A 19,564-nucleotide genomic window follows, 5' to 3' on the forward strand; every position below is an offset into this window, starting at 1 on the left:
ATATAAGCCACGCATCAAAAGGCAAAAGACATTCAAAATATTTTGTCCTAAGGGATTAGAAAGGTAATTACTCCTCTATAAGTCATTTAAGGGTGTAGTTTCAAGTGCAGAAAAGGAAGTGGCATCAGTTTCTGCCAAGTTTGATGCGCACACAAAAGATGGAGCACTTGAAGGTTGTGGTGATGTTGTTGACTAAGTTATCAAATCTGAAGTATGATTCTTCATTAAAAAGAATACTCCTCTACCATAGAATGATCCCATTCCAGAACACCTGAGCATCAAAAAACTTCTAAAGATCAGTCAAAACAGCACGACTCACAAGACTGATACCTGAAGTGTGAGAAAGAGTGTTGCATGGAACTGAAGAATCACCAACAAGAGGACCAACATCTTGAAGAACTGTGGAAACCCATAAAGGCCCATGGGCTACAAGTGGAACTGCTGGCTATTCTCCTCCATTGCCTTGCATCTACCATCTGAAATGAATGTCCATGCATCATTGCGGGCTTGAAATTAGACCAAACCACTAGCTGTTTGTTGATTGTAAGTAAGCCTTGCTTGGTTGAATGGCAGAAAAACATAAGATTAACTTCAATTATTGCTTGTACATTGATATAAATCAATGGAAGGTGTTAATGTAATGTGATAGTTTGAACATCTTAGATGTACCTTAGGAAATCACACTAGCTTGGTTGAGGTCAACAAATAAATGAAGTCTAGCAGAGTCACGAAGACATTCACAGTCTCTTGCACTCTAGGAGTAGAGTAGCTCCCTAAACCCTTTCCCTTTGTAGTTTGTTGTTGGAAGTAGTTAGAGGTGAAGTCCCTTTGTGATACCCAACGTATCGCATTACATATGAGCATATGAGCATCCTTATTCAAGAGAGGGTTGAAATTTTGGTGTTCTAGTCGAACTATTATCCAGTTATGCATGTTGTAATGGACTAAAACTCACATCAACAAGTCCCAAACTCCATAGAACTCCACCAACCAAATCTCAATATCTAAACTTTCAACCTAGTCCAAATCCTCATCCTAACACCATTATCCATTCACTTTTCCTAATCCAAATCCCACATGCAAAAAAAGTATAATAAGAAATCTCTTACAACTATTGACAACTAATACACCCAAAGTAAAATCTCAAGAAACTATACACATCACACAACTCCCAGTGAGCAACAAGACTTTTCATCCATCCTAAGTATGATGATGATGCTTGTCTTGTCAATCAACAAAAATATGACCCCTAAGATAATAACAAGAGTATGAATAAGGATGAATTCCCTCAATCCTAAGACAACATTGTGTTATACAAGTTCACCACAAGCTTCAATCACCCATCCATCAATCCTCAATACCAAGCATCAACTAACAAAATCTATATTGCTAATCCTCAACATACCCATTTATTATTATTTTCTACCTTTGAGAAGAAAACCCATCTTTCTTCAAATGCATCCTTCCACACCAATCCATTTCCAAAATCTCCACTTCACAAGAGTGCCTAGCATCCTCCACCTTCCATCCCAATCCTTCATCCTCTAGACCATTGCAATCCAATCTAATCCCAATTGAAAACCCATCCCAATGAGATCACCTTTAGATATTTTCTCCAATGACTAATACCAAAGGACCTTAAGCTATAATGCACAAACAAAATTTTTACATTCCACCATCAAGAACTTAAACCAAAACAGACCCAAATGTGCCCTATCCTAAAGAAAGATCCTTCTATCAAGAAATCCTGAATTAAACACCACCATGTACTCCACCTATCAATCTCATTTTAAAGTTTCCAATCCAAAATAAAAAATTGCCATGCCAAAATCTTGAGTTAGACTCACATCGTGTCATCCATACGAGTGGATCTATATCAATACCAAAGTCCAAAGCCTGACAAAACAAACTCTGACACAAATCAAAACTTGGTTACCCAAAAGCTCTTCATAGATGACCCTGACATAAAAGCTAAGCTTAACTTCATATATTACCTAAGTTACCATATTTCGGTCAGTTGCCACAGAATTTGATAGTCCATTCGTCTCAAATTTGAATTCGGTTCAAAGTCAGTTCCAAACCGTTATTTCCCTGTTGGATTTGCTGGAAATTCGGTCAAAGGGATCCTGGATGACTTTTTGATCATCTGCAGCGTATTTTGACTGGTCAAAGCACCACCCAGAATGAATTTCATGCAATTTGGGCAAATTTCAAATGCATTTTGGGGATTGATGGAAGCAATAGGAACAGAGTTTTATATTAAACGTTTTTTTTTTTTAAATTGCACATATCAAACACAGAAGAATGACGTTGTATATGATTCTACAGTGCTAGAACAATTTACCTAGCATCCTGAGAGTGAACATTCTGATTACTAGTAATAGCTTGGGTTTGTTTTGAGAAGCCATGACGATGGGCTCTTTGACTGCACTTTGAAGAACCTGAGCCCATTACGTGCACAGCAGAAAAAAACTTTTTGCAATTTAATTGTTAAAGAGTCTGCTTTGCTTTTCTATAGAATCGCAGGCATGTAAAAGGAACAGATTATTCAAAAAACAAACTAAAAATTATATTGCTCTCATGCAACTCAAGCATGCATCTTTTTTGCATTGTATATAAATAAGAAACTACTAAATCAAAACGAAAATTCTGTAAATAATATAGCCCTAAGCCAATATTATTACAAAAAATTCCCAGACATATCAAACTAAATTGATTAGAATCACACATACAAATCATATTTTAAAGAATTTGTATAATCTACATTGCATAATTGTGGACTTCAAAATACCTCATGTATTTTCTCATTACTCCCTCGTAAGATCATAAGATATGTCTTATTTACATGTCTTTTGTTCATATTTCTATAATTCTGCTTAATCTCTGTACAAAATAGTTAACCATTTTTGTAAAAGATTTGTAATATAGTTAAGAGACTATTTTTTGTTTTTGCAATAGGTATTTGTATAACTGTATAGTATATTGTATGAACCATGCATTATATATATATATATATTAAAAAAATCTTGTAGGGATGAACCCAAAACGAACCCAAACCCAACCCAAAAAATATTTGGAAAAATTTCGAACCCAAATGTCGAACCCACATATGAACTAGAATCCGAACTGACAACTTAGTATATTAGCTCTACCTCATTTTGTTGAAGTGTTTCAAGTAGACTATCATGTGAGTAGAACAACCGTTATAAGAAGCCTAAGAAAAGAAGGAAGGTCCATTGCCTACTTTAATAAAAAGCTAAATAAAGCCAAAAGAAAATATTTAGTCTATGACCAAGAATTTTTATGCTATTATCCAAGCACTTAGGAAGTAAATTATTCATGCTTTTTATAAAATCATGGGCAACTTTTCCTTTCACAAAGCTAGTATGAACGAGAGAAGTGAATTGACACTGCACTAACTTCTAGGATAAGGTATTTATTGAAGACCTTATATGAAACAATTAGCAATGATGTAAACCTCCAATTTTCCATTTCAACTGTGTCAAACATGCTAAGAATAAGTTTATCACCCCTTGTTCTTTTTTGTTATTTCAACTTGCATATATTTGAAAGCTAAACTAGGCATAAGACTGTCCAATTGAGGGCATTACACCTTTGCTTTTATAATTTTCCATAACCCTAGGCTAAATTGAAGTGGGGATAATAGCACCTATCATGTTCAAACAATAATAAATTCTCCTTAGTATTAATCTCCTTGAAGCAAAGAATATCAATCAGTTATATAAATGTGAATTCCTCCTTGAAGTATAAACTCGTCTTGACCCTTCATTGTCTTGACATCACAAAGTGAAAACCCTTTGTTGTCTTCACATTACAAAGTGAAGACCCTTTATTGTTTTGATGTTACAGAGTGAGGTGACTTTATGTGACCTCTTGTCGCAATGCTACAAAGTTATTCATTTATTGCAAATTTGGGAGGGAATGATAACTCCTTCCGCTATAACATCAACACTCCCTCGAGGTATCTTTCCAGATAATACATGTCATGGAGTCTCTCAACATGACACCCACAATGGCTACAACCATTAATTGAAAAGGAGTTTATTGTCATGGAATCACTCAATGTGACACCCAAAATGGCTACATCCATTTGTGCAAAAGAGCTTATAATGGAATCTCTCAACGTGATAATATCATGCAGTCATTCAACATGACACCCACAATGGCTACATCCAATTGTGGAAGAGAGTTTATCACAAAACTTCTCAATGTGATAATGTTAAGGAGTCACTCAACATGGCATCTTCCATGGCTACTTCCTTGTGTGGAAAGAAGTATGTACACAAGTGCTCATTACGGAGTCACTCAATGTTATATCATCATGCAGTCCCTCAACATGGCATTCACCATGATTAATCACATGAGTGGAAAGAGCAACGTCTCCATTTCAAAGGTGGAAGAGGGCTTTCACCTCATATTTTTTCGTCTCAGAGATATGCATTTTAGCAAGTAGCTAGGATCACTAATGTTGAGACTCCCTCTCAACGGGGGAAACATTTTCCACAACACCCAAATTGTCTCGAAAATGTGCAAATTCTACAATGAATCACAATTGGCTCCAATGTTTGACCAAATGATCCAACGAGAAGCTTACAAAATCACACTGCTTCTCCAGCTGCTGCACATGCTGCAATGTACTCGACTTTTGCAGTCCTTACGACACAGATGTTCATTTCCTGCTACACCAAGTAATCATTGCTGCTACACATGCTGCAATGTATCGACTTTTGCAATCCTTTCCGTCAAAGATGCTTGTTTCATGCTACACCAAGAAATCATGGCAAAACTCCCTCTTGATAATTTCCTCAATAAAAAAGTTATGAAATACTCCAGAGGCGTACTCCCCTCCATTATCTGATCTAAACTCTTTCTCTTTTTTTTATCAAAGATCTCGAACAATATCAAAATCCAACGAACCCTTATGGCTAGGAACCAATCCCTAATCTACACTCCATTGTAAGAGATTCTTGCAGACACTTATACTTCCCTTAACCCATTGCACCCAATAGTAATAAGGTTGTAACAAACAATCTGTATATAACATCATTCCTAGAGCCACTAATACACAACTTGCAAACAAATAACTGACCCAATTTCGTTCTACTCAAAACTGATTTATTCAAGTCAACCTAGATCCCACATGCCACTGTTAATAGAGGTAGCACGATAAAGTGAAATTTCACATGGAAAGAAATGATCTATTAAACAACTCCAACTGCCACGTTCCTTCTATTAGATCAACAACACAATCCTTTGAATCCACCCATATAGAAAGGCATTGCCAGTGATGACAATATCAAAATTGACCTATGATGTGTTACCATGACAAAATACAAGCTCACCACAACACCAACCTCTCCTCTCATGTAGGCATTGGTTCTTGTCCTTCATATATGTTATTCTACATTTGTAAAGACATGAATAGGGCCCAAACCATCAACCTTTTTCCCCCAAAGGAATTGAACCAAAATATCCATATGAAACTTCTGATACCACGTTGATTTTTTATGATAAAAAATGAGACAAAGAAAAAACAATATATACAACAATGGACACAAAAAATTATCCAAGGAAAACCCTCCACTTGAGGGAGAAAGACCCAACCACAAATATATCACTTATATATAAAATTACAGAGCAGGAGGCTGATTTACAATTTGCCCAGACACTAGGCTAAACTGAAGTGATGATAATAACACCAACCAATGTGGAGACAATAATAAATTCTCCTAAGTATTGATCTCCTTGAAGCAAAGAATATCAATCAGTTATATGAATGTGAATTCCTCCTTGAAGTATAAACTCATATTGACCCTTCATTTTCCTGACGTTACAAAGTGAAAACCCTTCATTGCCTTGACTACCTAAGTTCAATCTTACCAAAACCAAAAATGTTACTCTAAAAATATAAGATACAAATTGAATTATACTAATAATTGGGTTGATACACAATCAATTTTTTAGCATATACTTCACCTTTTTAATGTTAATGCCTATTCTAGTCTTCCCTTTGAGTAGAAATTGAGCTTGATAAGTATAAAGTTTTGATATTGCTAGCAGGATTCAACTATGTAGTTTTCAATTCAAACTCATTGACCCATGTTTCATGGGTAGGGTTCATAATAACCCATCTCTTGTAAGAATGAATGGAACACTTAGCACTCATTGCATCTAGGTGATGCTTACAGAGGTGAAGCATTAGATGACCCATCCCAATACTGCTCCAACTCAAGTACACGTAACAGTGAAACTAGGAGATGCATCTCCACCCCCATAAGATGCATTTTGGAGATGGCGACACATCTTTGTGTCTTGTCATACACCAAAAGTCTTCAATTTTGGTCAGAGACTTTACCTTGTCTCCTCGTTTCCCACCAAGTTTCTAGGCTTCACCTACTAAGAAAGGCACTTAAAAGGCATAAAAATAACATTAGACATTAATAGTTTAAGCATTCACATGCAATGAAATATTATTAAGTTATTTTCAAAAAATTGGCATGCAATTGTACCAACTATGAAGTGAGAAATGTTGCAACACCCTCCTCAAACATGCTATATCTCTCTTAAGGCATTCTTTTTTCTTCAAGATAAGTGCTTATGATTTCATTATTCCATACTGGTATAGAATCTGTATATTCCATTTTTTTATCCACAAACACACATTGTATGTATTTATAGTATGCTTCAATTGGATAAGTTGTTTCATATGCAAATAAGGGGAAAACTAGTCCCAATGCTTTTAGAATTATGTTGTCAAATGAACTAACTATAAAAGAGCATTGTAAAATTGATAATCTATAAACAATGTGAAATTTATAATCTATACTAGTTTTCATATATAATTAATATGTAAAAAAATTAATATAGACATATATGTATGAATTTATTTTATTATTTACATTTTTAATTGTATTATTAACATCTATCTCCATCTAAAATAGCAATTGCAAGCTAGGTAAGCTAATATTTTACTTCAAAAAAACAAATGACTTTTGTGGAATTCTACTCCATACAAAGGACTTATCAATTGCAGTTATGACTTGATCAGCTTCTCAGGTATTGAACTACCCCTACAAAACTCCTTGCCCCAATGATAATGGAAGTCTTGGGTCACTTCAACATGACTTCCACTTTAACTAAATTCCTAATCATAGCTAGGTTAATGCCTGCAAATCATGATCTCAGTTACTTCATAGGCTTAGCTAATATTTGTTCTCAAACTTAGACAGCTATCTGATGACTTCTCTCTTAAAAAGTTTGATAGATGTTGTTCTCTATTACTTCATTGAAAGCTAGTATTTGATCTTAGACTTAGAGAGAGAACTATTTGGTGACTAACCTCTTAAAACTTCAACTAACTAATTGCCTATGTAATCAGCAATATATAAACAACAAAAATCTATTTTCTATAATTGATGGATTAAACTCTATTTTATTTGCTCTATGTATCTCTATGCTATGGAACTGCCCTTAAGTTTTTTTTTTAAAAGTGCCCCTTTTTCGACAATTTTTTTCTTTTTGAAAGTTTTATCTTTACCCAATTGTTCCAAAAAATCTTGTACTTTTGATTTGCAAATTTGTTCTCCAATCAATTTTTGCTGCTATGTTTATGGCACCTTTTACATTAAATCTTAATTATCGCTCTCTAACACTTCCCAATTACAATGGAACCCTTCAAGACAGATCAGGTTGGAGCAGCCCAATTCCAATCCAACCAAGTACAACCAAATCAATATAACAAGTCTCATACATTCTATACATCTCTATAAGTTTGAGAAGGAAGCTGAGAACACTCAAAAAGGTAAGAAACACCATTTGCATCTGTTATTCAACATGCACAACATCTTGTTGCAAAACCACCTCATACTGATACAACAAGTTGCAGAATGGGCCACTACATAACAACTCAAAAACACAACTGCTTCGTAAGGTTTGAATCATGCTATGTACCTAGAGGCTAGGATTATGATAATATAATGTAAGTTGGGTGTTGGTGATGCTAACAAGTGGCATGTCTCTTAAGTTGGTTATGTTGGACATAAAAACGACTTGTGTAATTACTAATAAACAATAACGGGCAATGAGTAACACAAAATGTAGTATTTATCCCACATGTAGGGAAGTGATAGTTGTAGGTAATTATATATTGTGATGCTTAGGCAACATATATGAATAGTCCTTTATATGTTGGAATCTCATGTTGGATGTATAGTATGGAGTGGCTTCTCCCAATAAACAGCATTATATGGTGTTACATTTGATATCTATTTTATTCAGTTTATTATTGATATTTTTTTGCATAATTCCAATACTAAATATGAGGATCGTAGCTAGACCTTTCTGCAGGTGGTCAATATGCAACCACCTGCATTAATTGCCATAGTTTTCAATTCAAACTCAACAGGACTAACTGGTCAGTTGGAAGGGTATCATAATTAAATTTCGAGATTCTTGAGATTATGTTTTTATTAACTCTGAAAATCCAGTTTGGATCACCAACTCGACATCAATAAAGAAAATTAAAATGATATTGTTTACATGGTTACAAGTGAGCTTTCTATTTCTACTGAAAAGGACAACATAGAAGTGCAGTGGCCTAAATAATCTTGAGCTATAAATATGGCCTGTACATCTCTAGATTCCACATCCATTTGATTTAATTTGTACATTACTAGATTACAAAAGGTTCAAACCAACAGAAATCAATCACCCACAAGCTGAAAAGAAATAGTAGACCTTCAACTAAAACCCTGGAAAAGATTTAGCTTCCCTTACAAAAAAACAGAGTTGCCGGAAGCTCCTCTGTCCCTCCTTGGGCACTCGTATCCCCATATCCAATTTGGAAACATATCCGATACTGCCCAGATACACATCAAATATTGTACCCATGCCTGCCTAAAAAACTTGATTTTCCAACCATGCCAAACACTATGGAATTTGATTTTTTAAAGATTTGACATAAATCTTCCCAAATTTGAATTGCAAAAAAACTTAATTAAAGCAATATTTTAAAAAATAGTTTAAACAAAACCTGCACCAAATGAGAAAGACAAATAAAATGTTTTTCTATTTCAGCAACCCATTTTATGGGTTATCTTCTAATGCAACTCTACTATGTTTACATATCGTGAAGTGTTAAATTAACTCATAAATATTTGTGTCAATATTGCTTTTGAAGTAATGAAAATCTCCTATAATAACTTAGGAATTATGTTAAACATATGTCTCTGTGTTATTTATTAATGTTGTATCCTGCCATATCCATATGTCTCCGTACCCAATACCATATCTGTTTTTGTATCCGTATCCGTATCAATGCAACTTTCCAAAAAAACATAGGCAAGTAGAAAATCTAATATTATATAAATAATGGGATATGTTCAAATATGTACAGAAAGAGAACGGTTTACATACCTGAGATTTTATCATTTGAATGCCTTTCTCGAAATTCATCTTTGAGGTTTGGGTATGCAATGGTCCTAACAATGTATCTTTGTTCAGCGGGTCTCCTATTTTAACTTGCTTGTATGCATCAACCAACCGCTCGATCACTTGCTGGTATATCTTTTCATGTAGCAACTGTTGACACCCCAAGCAAATATTGTAAGTAATATATAAAGCAACATCATTTTTGGCTGTCAATTTTTCATTCTTAACACATTTACCAGCCGTCGGCAAGTGGTGCACCGCTGCCCTGCTGTACCAACTGCTGCAAACAAAACAGAACTGACAGCTAGTGCTAAGTCTGCATCATCCATCACTATAATGGCATTGTTACCACTGAGCTCAAGTAAACATTTCCCAAATCTAGCATGGACTGTCCTTTGAACAATTTGTCCAACCTAAGACAAGCCAAAGTACATTTCAACTGTATGATTAACATTGGACAAAATGATCCAAGCACACTACAGACATTGATAGCTTTTGCCCATTCAATGAGAAATACAAGAAATAAATTTCAATCCCAATTGCTTTCAAACTGAGTGACTTTACATTTTAAGAACAGAATTTAAAAAAGGCCATAGGAAAAAGATAAAATATTAGATTTGCTTTTCATCAATAATGCCATAGTTGGTAAAAGTTCTAATAATATCAAAGAGCAATGGGTACAGAAGAATAATATCATTGCTACCTTTTTCACTTGTGTTGATTCAACTCATAAAAACATTTTCGAAAGACATTATTAGGGTACAAAGAGAAGCCTGAATAATATCATTGCTACCTTTTTCACTTGTGTTGATTCAACTCATATAAACATCTTCGAAAGATATTATTAGGGTACAAAGAGAAGCTTTCTGTGGCAGGAAAAAAGACATAAGTGACAGAAGGGAGTTTGGAAGAATTATTTGAAATGAGACAAAAAACTGCTTATTTCCAATAATTGAAAAAATGCACAAAGATTTATATAATAGAAATATATAATTACAGTTATGCCCATTGATTAATTTGGTGATAACTGAAAGCTTACATAAATCTATGTCAATTACTGAACAATCGAGTCAATGTAAATGTCTACAAAAGAACTAGAAGAGAACAAAGTACAACTATGAATTGTGTGCTAGATTTAACACCACCAATCACCACATGTCACAACATCTTCTTTCTCCCTCTTTATAGACTTAAACCCTGAAAATTGTAGCTTTTTATGGACAGCAGTTATCAGAGGTTCAATGTTATAAAACCACCAACCATATAAGAAATATGTGTGTGTGTTCTCCAAAACCAAACAAAAACAGCCACCAATCATCTAAACAAAACTTGGATTGGCCTCGTAAAATCTAGAGATAGATGAGACAGATCATCATGAAGACAGACATTAGTGTTGATGGGTACCTTAGTACTTCCAGTAAACGAGACCAGTTGAATTCTTGTATCTTCTGCTATGGCCTGCCCAATTTCTGCTCCACCACAGATGCAGGTGAAAATAGCACTAGGAAAACCATTTCGCTCAAGCACCTCAGTAATTAGTTTTGTTATTGCCACACTGATCAACGGTGTAGTTGGAGCACCTTTCCTGCAATGCATGAGAATGGTAACTCATTATCAAAATATTAGAAAACTTTCAATAGATAGGGTATAGCTAACATAACAATTTTCAATGACAAACCAAATATGTTTGTCACTTTGAATTTACAACATCTCTAAGCATTAATGATTTAACAAAATATGCACCTTGCTGGCTACGTAGAACCCATATGTCAAGCAAGAGATATTAAGTGAAAAGATTCTAGTTAGTGGAAACAATCTTTCCTATCACACTAGACTTATAAATTCCATTAAATAACACCAAAATCTTAATTATAATATTGCTATTTGGATTCAACTACGTAGTATTTCAGCTAAACTCAATGTCTCATGATTCATGTAATGTCCCTTCCTAATTTCTACAGGTTAATCACTCACTTTCACATTCATTATGTCAAACATTTTTCATGGTTGCTTCTATTTATAAGTAAATCTCTGGCCTGCTGTTTGAATCTTATGTTTTGCAGTTAACTGGATATTTTTAGACTTAATATGGAGTGAATGCAGATAAAGGAAATCTTTGTACCCAAATATTCACAGTAACACATTTGCTCAAATTTTGACAATAATTCTAAACAAAGGAATCGCTTAAACCTGACCTTATTAGATGCAAGGATAATATTTGAACAATTGCTCCAATTGATACAAAAATATTCTGATCTGGATTGTAGGAAGTATATCAGACAGCAGAGAGTAATAAACCAGATAACAATTTGCTGGTTATAAACCCAACGCCCTGCTCTTCACTTTTACTTTCTGCTGGATGATGAGGAAAGTTGTCCAAGTCTACAACTAGTCTCAGATATTATGAATTTATGACCTTGCACCAGTTCCTTACCCAAAGAAATTACCCACCACCTACATTCATACAGTCCATGGATAACATCGAATTATACTACTTGTCTATCCACCAGAATGAGAGGCTTGTAATGTCCCCTCGTCTATAGATTCTGATTAAATAATTCTAAATGTATTTTCCCCTTCTCTATGAAAAATATGGACCTGTGTATTTAAAGATTGTAAGATTTATAAGTTTGGATACTTTCTTTATTCTTCCCAGATGCCAAGGCAAGTCCTAAACTCTGCATAGTGTACATTGCTGATGTGTGAAAGTATACCAATACTGATTGATTGTTCCAGCACTGTTTGTACTGTATTCTTTTCCTCCTCTTTCTCATTTACTGTTCCAATCCTATTTTATTCTCTGTTAAGACAAGCTGGCTGTGTCTTTGTCTGTTGTTGATGTTTTTGACTTTTCAAAAGTTGCTTCTTTGCTGACTGTGTCATATTCTAAACTCTGTTTGGTTATGTTTGTTTTTATCTATTTCTAACTCCTCTTATTCCTTGTCCCTCCTCTTTTTGTTTTGTGTCCCCTTTATATTCATATGGTGAGGAAAGGGAAGGACCTTCAAAAGGTTGCGACTTCCCATCATTTAGCATCACATCCTTTTAGTTATGATTTAAATGCAATTTGTTTCTTTTATTTATTGTTGATAGTTATAATATATTATATTTTATTATATATATTTTAATTTCCAAGTTATGATTATATATATTTTCAGATGTACATAAATAATTATATTTTTATGGTTTAGGATAAATATATTTAATATATTAATATATTATATAACATATATATGGTTTATTACATATATATTTTAGATGATATATATATATATATATATATATAATTCAGATTATATATTTCTATAATTAATAATAATATTTACTGTATTAATATGTAACATATATTTATATTATTTATTATTTATTGTGTAAATATATTAATATGTTGTACTCAAATATTCTATTTTATTTTTTATTAACATTTTTTTATATATTATAGTTATACTTTCCATCTATCTGTCCTTTTTATTATTAATTAATTATTAAAAACTTATTATTTAATTGCTATTTATCATTAAATCTTATTTCCAAATGGGGACATCACATTTCATGAATAGAGTTTCACAAGAACCCATGTCCTATAAGGAATGAATGGTACACTTCACAGTTATTACATTAATGTGATGCTCACAAAGGTGAAGAATTGAAGCACCCCAAGAGGTCATCCATACGTTCTTACCCATAGATTTTCCTCCAAGGTTAAGCCCACTTAGCTTGTTGCCACATTTTCAAAACCTTCAACCTTCAGCGAGTATTGTTCCTTGTGAACAGTTCATTATTGAGTTCCTTTAGCTCATCAACTGATAAGAAGATATTGTCCACGGCAAATCAAATTATGATAATACCATCAAGATTCAACTATGTTATTTAAGTGAAACTCATTGACCCATGATTAATGAGTAGTGGCTTACACGAACCCGTCTCCCATGAGAATGAATGATATGCTTGGCACTCATTTCATCTAGGTGATCCTCATAGAGGTGAAGAATTGGGCCTTCCCAAGAGGTCACCCATCCGAATACTACTCCAACTCAAGTGTGCTTAACCATGGAGTTTCCTCGAAGGTTAAGCCTACTTAGCTTGTTATCCCAATTACAAAACCTTCAACAAGTATTGTGTCTTATGAACAAATCACTGTTGAGCCCCTTTATCTCATCAATTGAAAAGAGGGAGAGCTTTTCCAAGGAAATCAAATTATGACAAGTTACAAAGCAAGAAAGGACAAAATGATGTGTTATGCTCATGGCAAGAAGATAAACAACAATGGTATTGCAAATGTTGAAGTAAAATACTAAAATAATATGCAAGGGTACTCTATTTCCAATGTTGCCACTCTATGTAATCTAGCAACCACTCTTTGTGTAGTTATGGCAAAATTATCATAGTAGGTTCATATAAGGACAAACTCTATATAAGGAGATATTTTCCATAGCAAGTCAATTTGTGATTTTTCTATCAAGATTCAACTATGTATTTTTAAGCCAAACTCATTGACTCATGTTTCATGAGAAGTGGTTCTCAAGAACCCATCTCTCATGAGAATAAATGGAATCAAAAACCAACAGCAATGGACTGCCTATCAGGATTGGACACCCTAATTGGTTTCTAAATGAATTATTTAGTCTCATTTAATTATCAACCAGGGACGTAAACTTGGAATGGCATTCGCAAAGTAAATGCTTCAAACTCTTTTAATCTTAAGACTAAACTACGGAATTCAAATGCTTGAGCTTTAGGAAAACTATGCTAAAACTAGTAAATGAATTTACTCTACCAAAGCATGTAATCACGGGTAGGAGTTACTCTAACTGCCTATGCTGCAAGAATAGTCTACCAATTCTATTATCAGTGGTTGTAGGAGCAACAAAGTTCTATCTTACTAAGAAATGAACAAGAAAATGAATCATACTCTAACAGAACAATTCACTCACCAAGTGGGCCCCCTTGGATGAGTGAACGGAAATTACAATCAAGATAAAAGATATAAACTTGAACTGTGCATTATATTCATTCATAGAGAAAGATTACACTTGATTGAAAAACAGTAAGTAGCATTTGGTATGCCACCTTTTTTGTCTGCAACATCTTGTGTCGTAACACTTTGAATTTTGTGATTAACCATTGTTGTGCTCTGTGAAAATACCAAGTTTTTGCAAAAATTTAAATTTTCTATTCATAACAATGGGAGGAGACCTTCAGAGACATGAGACAGTGGATCACAGGGTTTTGTTGGGTGATGCGTCTAGTAGTGAAATGTTCAAAAGGAAAGGGTGGTTAGACTACTGCTTAGGTCTTAAGGGGTTTGATGAAGAAGTTGCTTTGTAATTTCTAAGCACTTTGAAGGATGGATTTGCAGTGGTCAAAGACTTAAAAATTGAATTTACAGAGGATATTGTGGCTGAAGTACCTGGTTTGCCAGGGGAAGGTGAAACGTAGGTGAATGATCTCAACTTGCATTTGGCTAGGGCTCAATTCACTTTGCACGATGACCCTCCGCTAGACATAGATAAGAAGCAAGGCACTTCCAAAGTATCCTTGCCCTTGGAATTCATTCAGCCAACTGCATTCATCATCCAGTATTTCATCTATGAAGGGCGCTACAAGTATTTGCATGCCCTACATTTCAAAATTCTGAGTCATCTTTGGCACGACAATAGATGGTAAATCTTCCCAACTTCCTATTCAATATTGTGAAAAAGCAAGCTTCCTTAGTTCAGTCAAGAAAAGACCAGTCTATTTCGCATCATTGTTTGATAAAGTTAATTGTAGAGAGAGAATTAAATAAATGATTGATTGGGACATGGGAAGAATTTCTACAAATGAATGAGGTAGAACCTAGGATGGTCGGCCCTAGAGGCCAGGGCGTTGGGCGTAGAGAACGAACATTCACTGGATTTAGCAAAGTCATCCGTGTAAATTTTCTACAAATTCTGTAATAAATCAGACTTAGTTTATACCCTCTTGTGCTTGCAGAGTATAATCTTCAATGTTCAAACTTGAGTGAATTAATAAGTATAATTCTAAAGATGTTTTATTATCTACGAATTGTCTTTAGGGTAGTGTTGATCAAGGAGCAGACTTCTATTAATTGTGTTTCATTACCCTTCAACTACATGCTACATAAGTATAGAACCAAGGGGCGTGTCCTTACAAAGGGCATGTCCCTTCCAAAGTCGGTTTTGACACACCTCCTAAAATCAGCAACTTTCCAAGCAATAAAATAGTTTAGTTCCTAAACTAACCAAGGAGATTAGTTAGTCCTAAAACTAGTTTGTCAAGATAGGCGCCGATACCTATTAAGAGGATACAACAAATTAAATAATGACTTCAAAAAGGATTAACGCAAGAACAGATCAGTACGATCTATAATCAGATCAGTATGATTAAAGTTATGGAATTAACACTCCCTCTTAACTTGATAATCATATTGAGATATATTATATCTAGCAAGATCAATTAAGATGAACAAGCAAGAATTGATACTCTATATCTATCTAAATCTTCTTAGCATGTGGTATCCTTGAACACATGATACAATGTCATATTACTAAACCTGTGGTATGACAAATCACTGATACTAATGATAACAGTATTGCAAAGAATACAATATACAGAATAAATCCAGAGAATAATTAAATTCTTCATTTATCCAAGTTGTGAATCAGAGGTTCTGGTATTCATATATCACAACATGATCCTGAGTTAAGATCTACCAAAACATAGGATAAACTCCAGAGAAATAATAAAATTCTTCCTTTACCCAAATTGTGACTTATAGGCATAACAATGTCTATATCACAATGTGATCTTGAACTCATCTAGATCTTACAATAGATCTCTACTATTTAGCACATTATCTATGAGATCGTCATCTCTCATAATGTCTTTCATACAAGTGTTCATTATCTTAGAGATCGTCACCTCTAAAATAATGAATACAAATGGTGGAACCCATAATAGTCAATAGCCTCACAATAAAATTATTTTATTAATAATTTAAAGAATACAAAATTTCATAATTCAACCATACCAAGTCTTTTCTTGAAGTGATCTATCTTCACTCGAGAGAGAGGTTTGGTAAAAATATATGTTGTCTGATCTGCAGTACAAATGTATTCTAATTTTACAGCATTCCTGTCCACCATATCTCTAACATAATGGTAAGGAATTTCAATATAATTGGACCTGTCATGGAAAAATGGACTCATAGAAAGCTCGATGGAACTCTAATTATCACAATGAATAATCGTAGGATTCATGGCTTGACCAAATAATCCCACAAGTAACTTTCTAAGCCAAACTGCTTCCCGAGAGGCCATTGTTGCTGCAATGTATTCGGCTTCTGTGAAACTTTGTGCTACTGAGACTATTTTCTGCATATACATGATATCATTGTTGATCCTAAACTGAAACAACATCCTATAGTATTTTTTCTATCCTTAACACTTCAACCCCAATCTGAGTCTGTGAATCCATGTAAATCTATGTCAACTTTCTCATATTTGAGCCTAAGGTTAAGAGTGCCTTGTAAGTATCTCATTATGTGTTTGACTGCAACTAGGTGAATCTCCTTTGGCTCACACATAAATTGACTTAAGGCATTAACAGCATAGCAAATATCAGGTCTTGTATTTACCAAGTACATAAGGGACCCAATCATCTATCTGTAGAGAGTAGAATCTATGGAAGGTGATTCTGATGCTACTTCTTTAAGTTTATGTAGATTAGTCTACATTGGAGAAGACATAAACTTGCAATTCCACATTCCAAATCTCTTCAAGATATCTAATGTATACTTCCCTTAATTAAGTATAATGCTGTCAGAATTCTATCGTACTTCCAGTCCTAGAAAGTAATGAAGGAGTCCCAAATCTTTCATCTCGAATTCTCTGATTAGATCTTTCTTGCATCGATCTATGAGATGATCATCACCTGTTATTAGTAAATCATCAACATACAGTATCAAAATTACCATATCATCTTTATCCCCTTGATAATATAGATTTGGATCAGCTGCGTTTTTGGAGAATCATAAGTTGGTGAGATACTTATCAATTCTTTCATACCAAGCCCTTGAAGCCTATTTAAGCTCATAGAGAACTTTCTTGAGTCTACAAACGAAAAATTTAGGATCATGAGTTTCAAATCCTTCAGGTTGCTCCAAATATACCTCTTCTATAATCTTCCCATTCAGAAATGTTGTTTTTACATTCATCCAATGTACTTTCCATCCCTTCGATGCTGCAATAGCTAGGACTGCTCTTACAGAGGTGTCTCTAGCAACAGGAGCAAAGGTTTCTTCATAATCAATCCCTTCTTTTTGAGAGAATCCCCTAGCTACAAATCTGGCTTTATATTTTTCAATGCTACCATTAGCAGTATGTTTTATTTTACATATCCAGTTGGAAAAAACAACAAATTTTCCTTAGGTCTTGGAACAATTTCCCAAACATTATTCTTCATAATGGATTGGTATTCTTTCGTCATAGCACCCTTCCAAGTTCTATGTTTAATAGCATCTAAAACATTGGTTGGTTCTAATTTAGACAAATCATTCATGTTTACTACATAACTAGAAAATCTTTTGGGTCTTTTGCTTTCTCTGACTGTTCCAGATCGTGCAACGAAGTCTTGAACTTCCTCTACTATCTTAATGGCCCAAAGTGGTTTTTTCTTAGAAGTTTGAGTTTCTTCAAGATTGATTTTGAATTTCATCTTCAATTTCTTCAATGTTCTCCCTCTAAGACTTAGAGTCAGTATTTCCTTCAAAACTAGGTAAGGGAGAGGGATCTTCAGAACTTAGGGCTCTTTTGAATGCTAAATCTTCTTCAAAAATTACATCCCTACTAAGTTCAATATTTTTCTAACCAGGTACAAAAATCCTATATGCTTTAAATGTTTCACTATACCCTATAAAAATACCTTTCCTCCCGATATCCCTAGCAGACCGATTCACTGATATGCTGTAATTTTATTTAAATAAATAGAATTCTCCTGCAATTTTTAAGTGTTCTTACAGAGTAGACAGAAGTGCAGAAATTTGGTGTTTGATTTTTGATATTTTCTCTTCAAAATAGATGTGTTCCAATATCTACTAGTAACAGCAATATTTAAACAGCATAGTAATAATCCAAAACCATAGCACTTGAAAGCTGGGAATACCCAAATGAACCCAATAATGATTGTTACAAAAATAAAGGCAACCCAGTACCTTAGCTACAGTCAACACTAGATATGGATAGGCGGCCAACTATAGGTCTGCAGCAGATCTGTTCTTATTCCAACGCCTAGGTGTGCAGAAAAGGTGGCCCAATGCTGAAGATCAGATCTGAGATGGCGGTTGCTGCTGAAGATCAGATAAAGAGGGTTGCCATTGCTGAAATTGCTTGCTTTCTGCCTGAAAATAGTACTGAAGACCTGTTGAATCACAGTTGCTTGAGGGTTACATCCCAAACACTTTACTCTCCCAACCTAGAGTTGGCGTCCTAGTTGGAGGAATGCTCTATCAAAGCCAAGCGCCCAAAATGATGGATGAATAATTTAAAAAATAATCTTTCCTTCCTTTGCTTCTCCTTATAACTCCCTACTAGACATTCGAACCCTAAAAATGACCTAATATGACTTAAGTGGAAACTTTGGGTTATAATGTTTATTTCCATTATTGGCATCCAACATAGAGGAAAAAACATTATTTCAATCATAGTAAAAGTATCAAGCGCCACCGAAGCTCCTATAGCTGAAAATCAAATAGTGGAGGTCTAGGCACTTTCCAATGGACTATCACACCCCAACACAACTGACCAACTGGAGCCAAAAATCTCCTTATTTCAACCTAGTGGCTAATAAATTAGCCTTATTTAAATATTTAATTACTAACTTAGGCAAATATTTAAATATATTCAAATATTTCCCCAAGAGCCAACTAATAGCTAGATCACCATTAGAAGGTGAAACTGAACTTGCCACCACCTATGACTGATGTCGGATATCATGAAATAATCGACAGTCTCATCTCTCAAATCTAGGGATAACCCTAAAAAGTAGGAAGACCTCTGAATCTCCCAAAATTGAAACCAGGGGACAGTCTCCTATAACCTCAATGCTGGATGAT

General features: G+C 34.4%; 1 protein-coding gene across 14 annotated transcripts in view; it reads right to left on the reverse strand.

Annotated features, from left to right (window-relative positions):
* Window positions 1-19,564, reverse strand: part of ALDH7B4 (aldehyde dehydrogenase 7B4) — a 118,445-nt gene that overhangs the window by 26,456 nt on the left and 72,425 nt on the right. For all 14 annotated transcript variants that reach the window (XM_089815326.1, XM_089815327.1, XM_089815317.1 and 11 more), the window contains exons 10-12: window positions 10,855-11,035; window positions 9,687-9,863; window positions 9,436-9,600 (exon numbers count right to left, since the gene is read on the reverse strand). In XM_089815326.1, coding sequence (XP_089671452.1) covers window positions 9,436-9,600; window positions 9,687-9,863; window positions 10,855-11,035 — 523 coding nt within the window. The remainder of the gene's footprint in view (window positions 1-9,435; window positions 9,601-9,686; window positions 9,864-10,854; window positions 11,036-19,564) is intronic.

The sequence above is a fragment of the Cupressus sempervirens genome, chromosome 2 (assembly GCF_028749045.1).
Source record: "Cupressus sempervirens isolate cs-2001-9-10 chromosome 2, ASM2874904v1, whole genome shotgun sequence".
In the NCBI taxonomy this organism is placed as follows: Eukaryota; Viridiplantae; Streptophyta; class Pinopsida; order Cupressales; family Cupressaceae; genus Cupressus; species Cupressus sempervirens.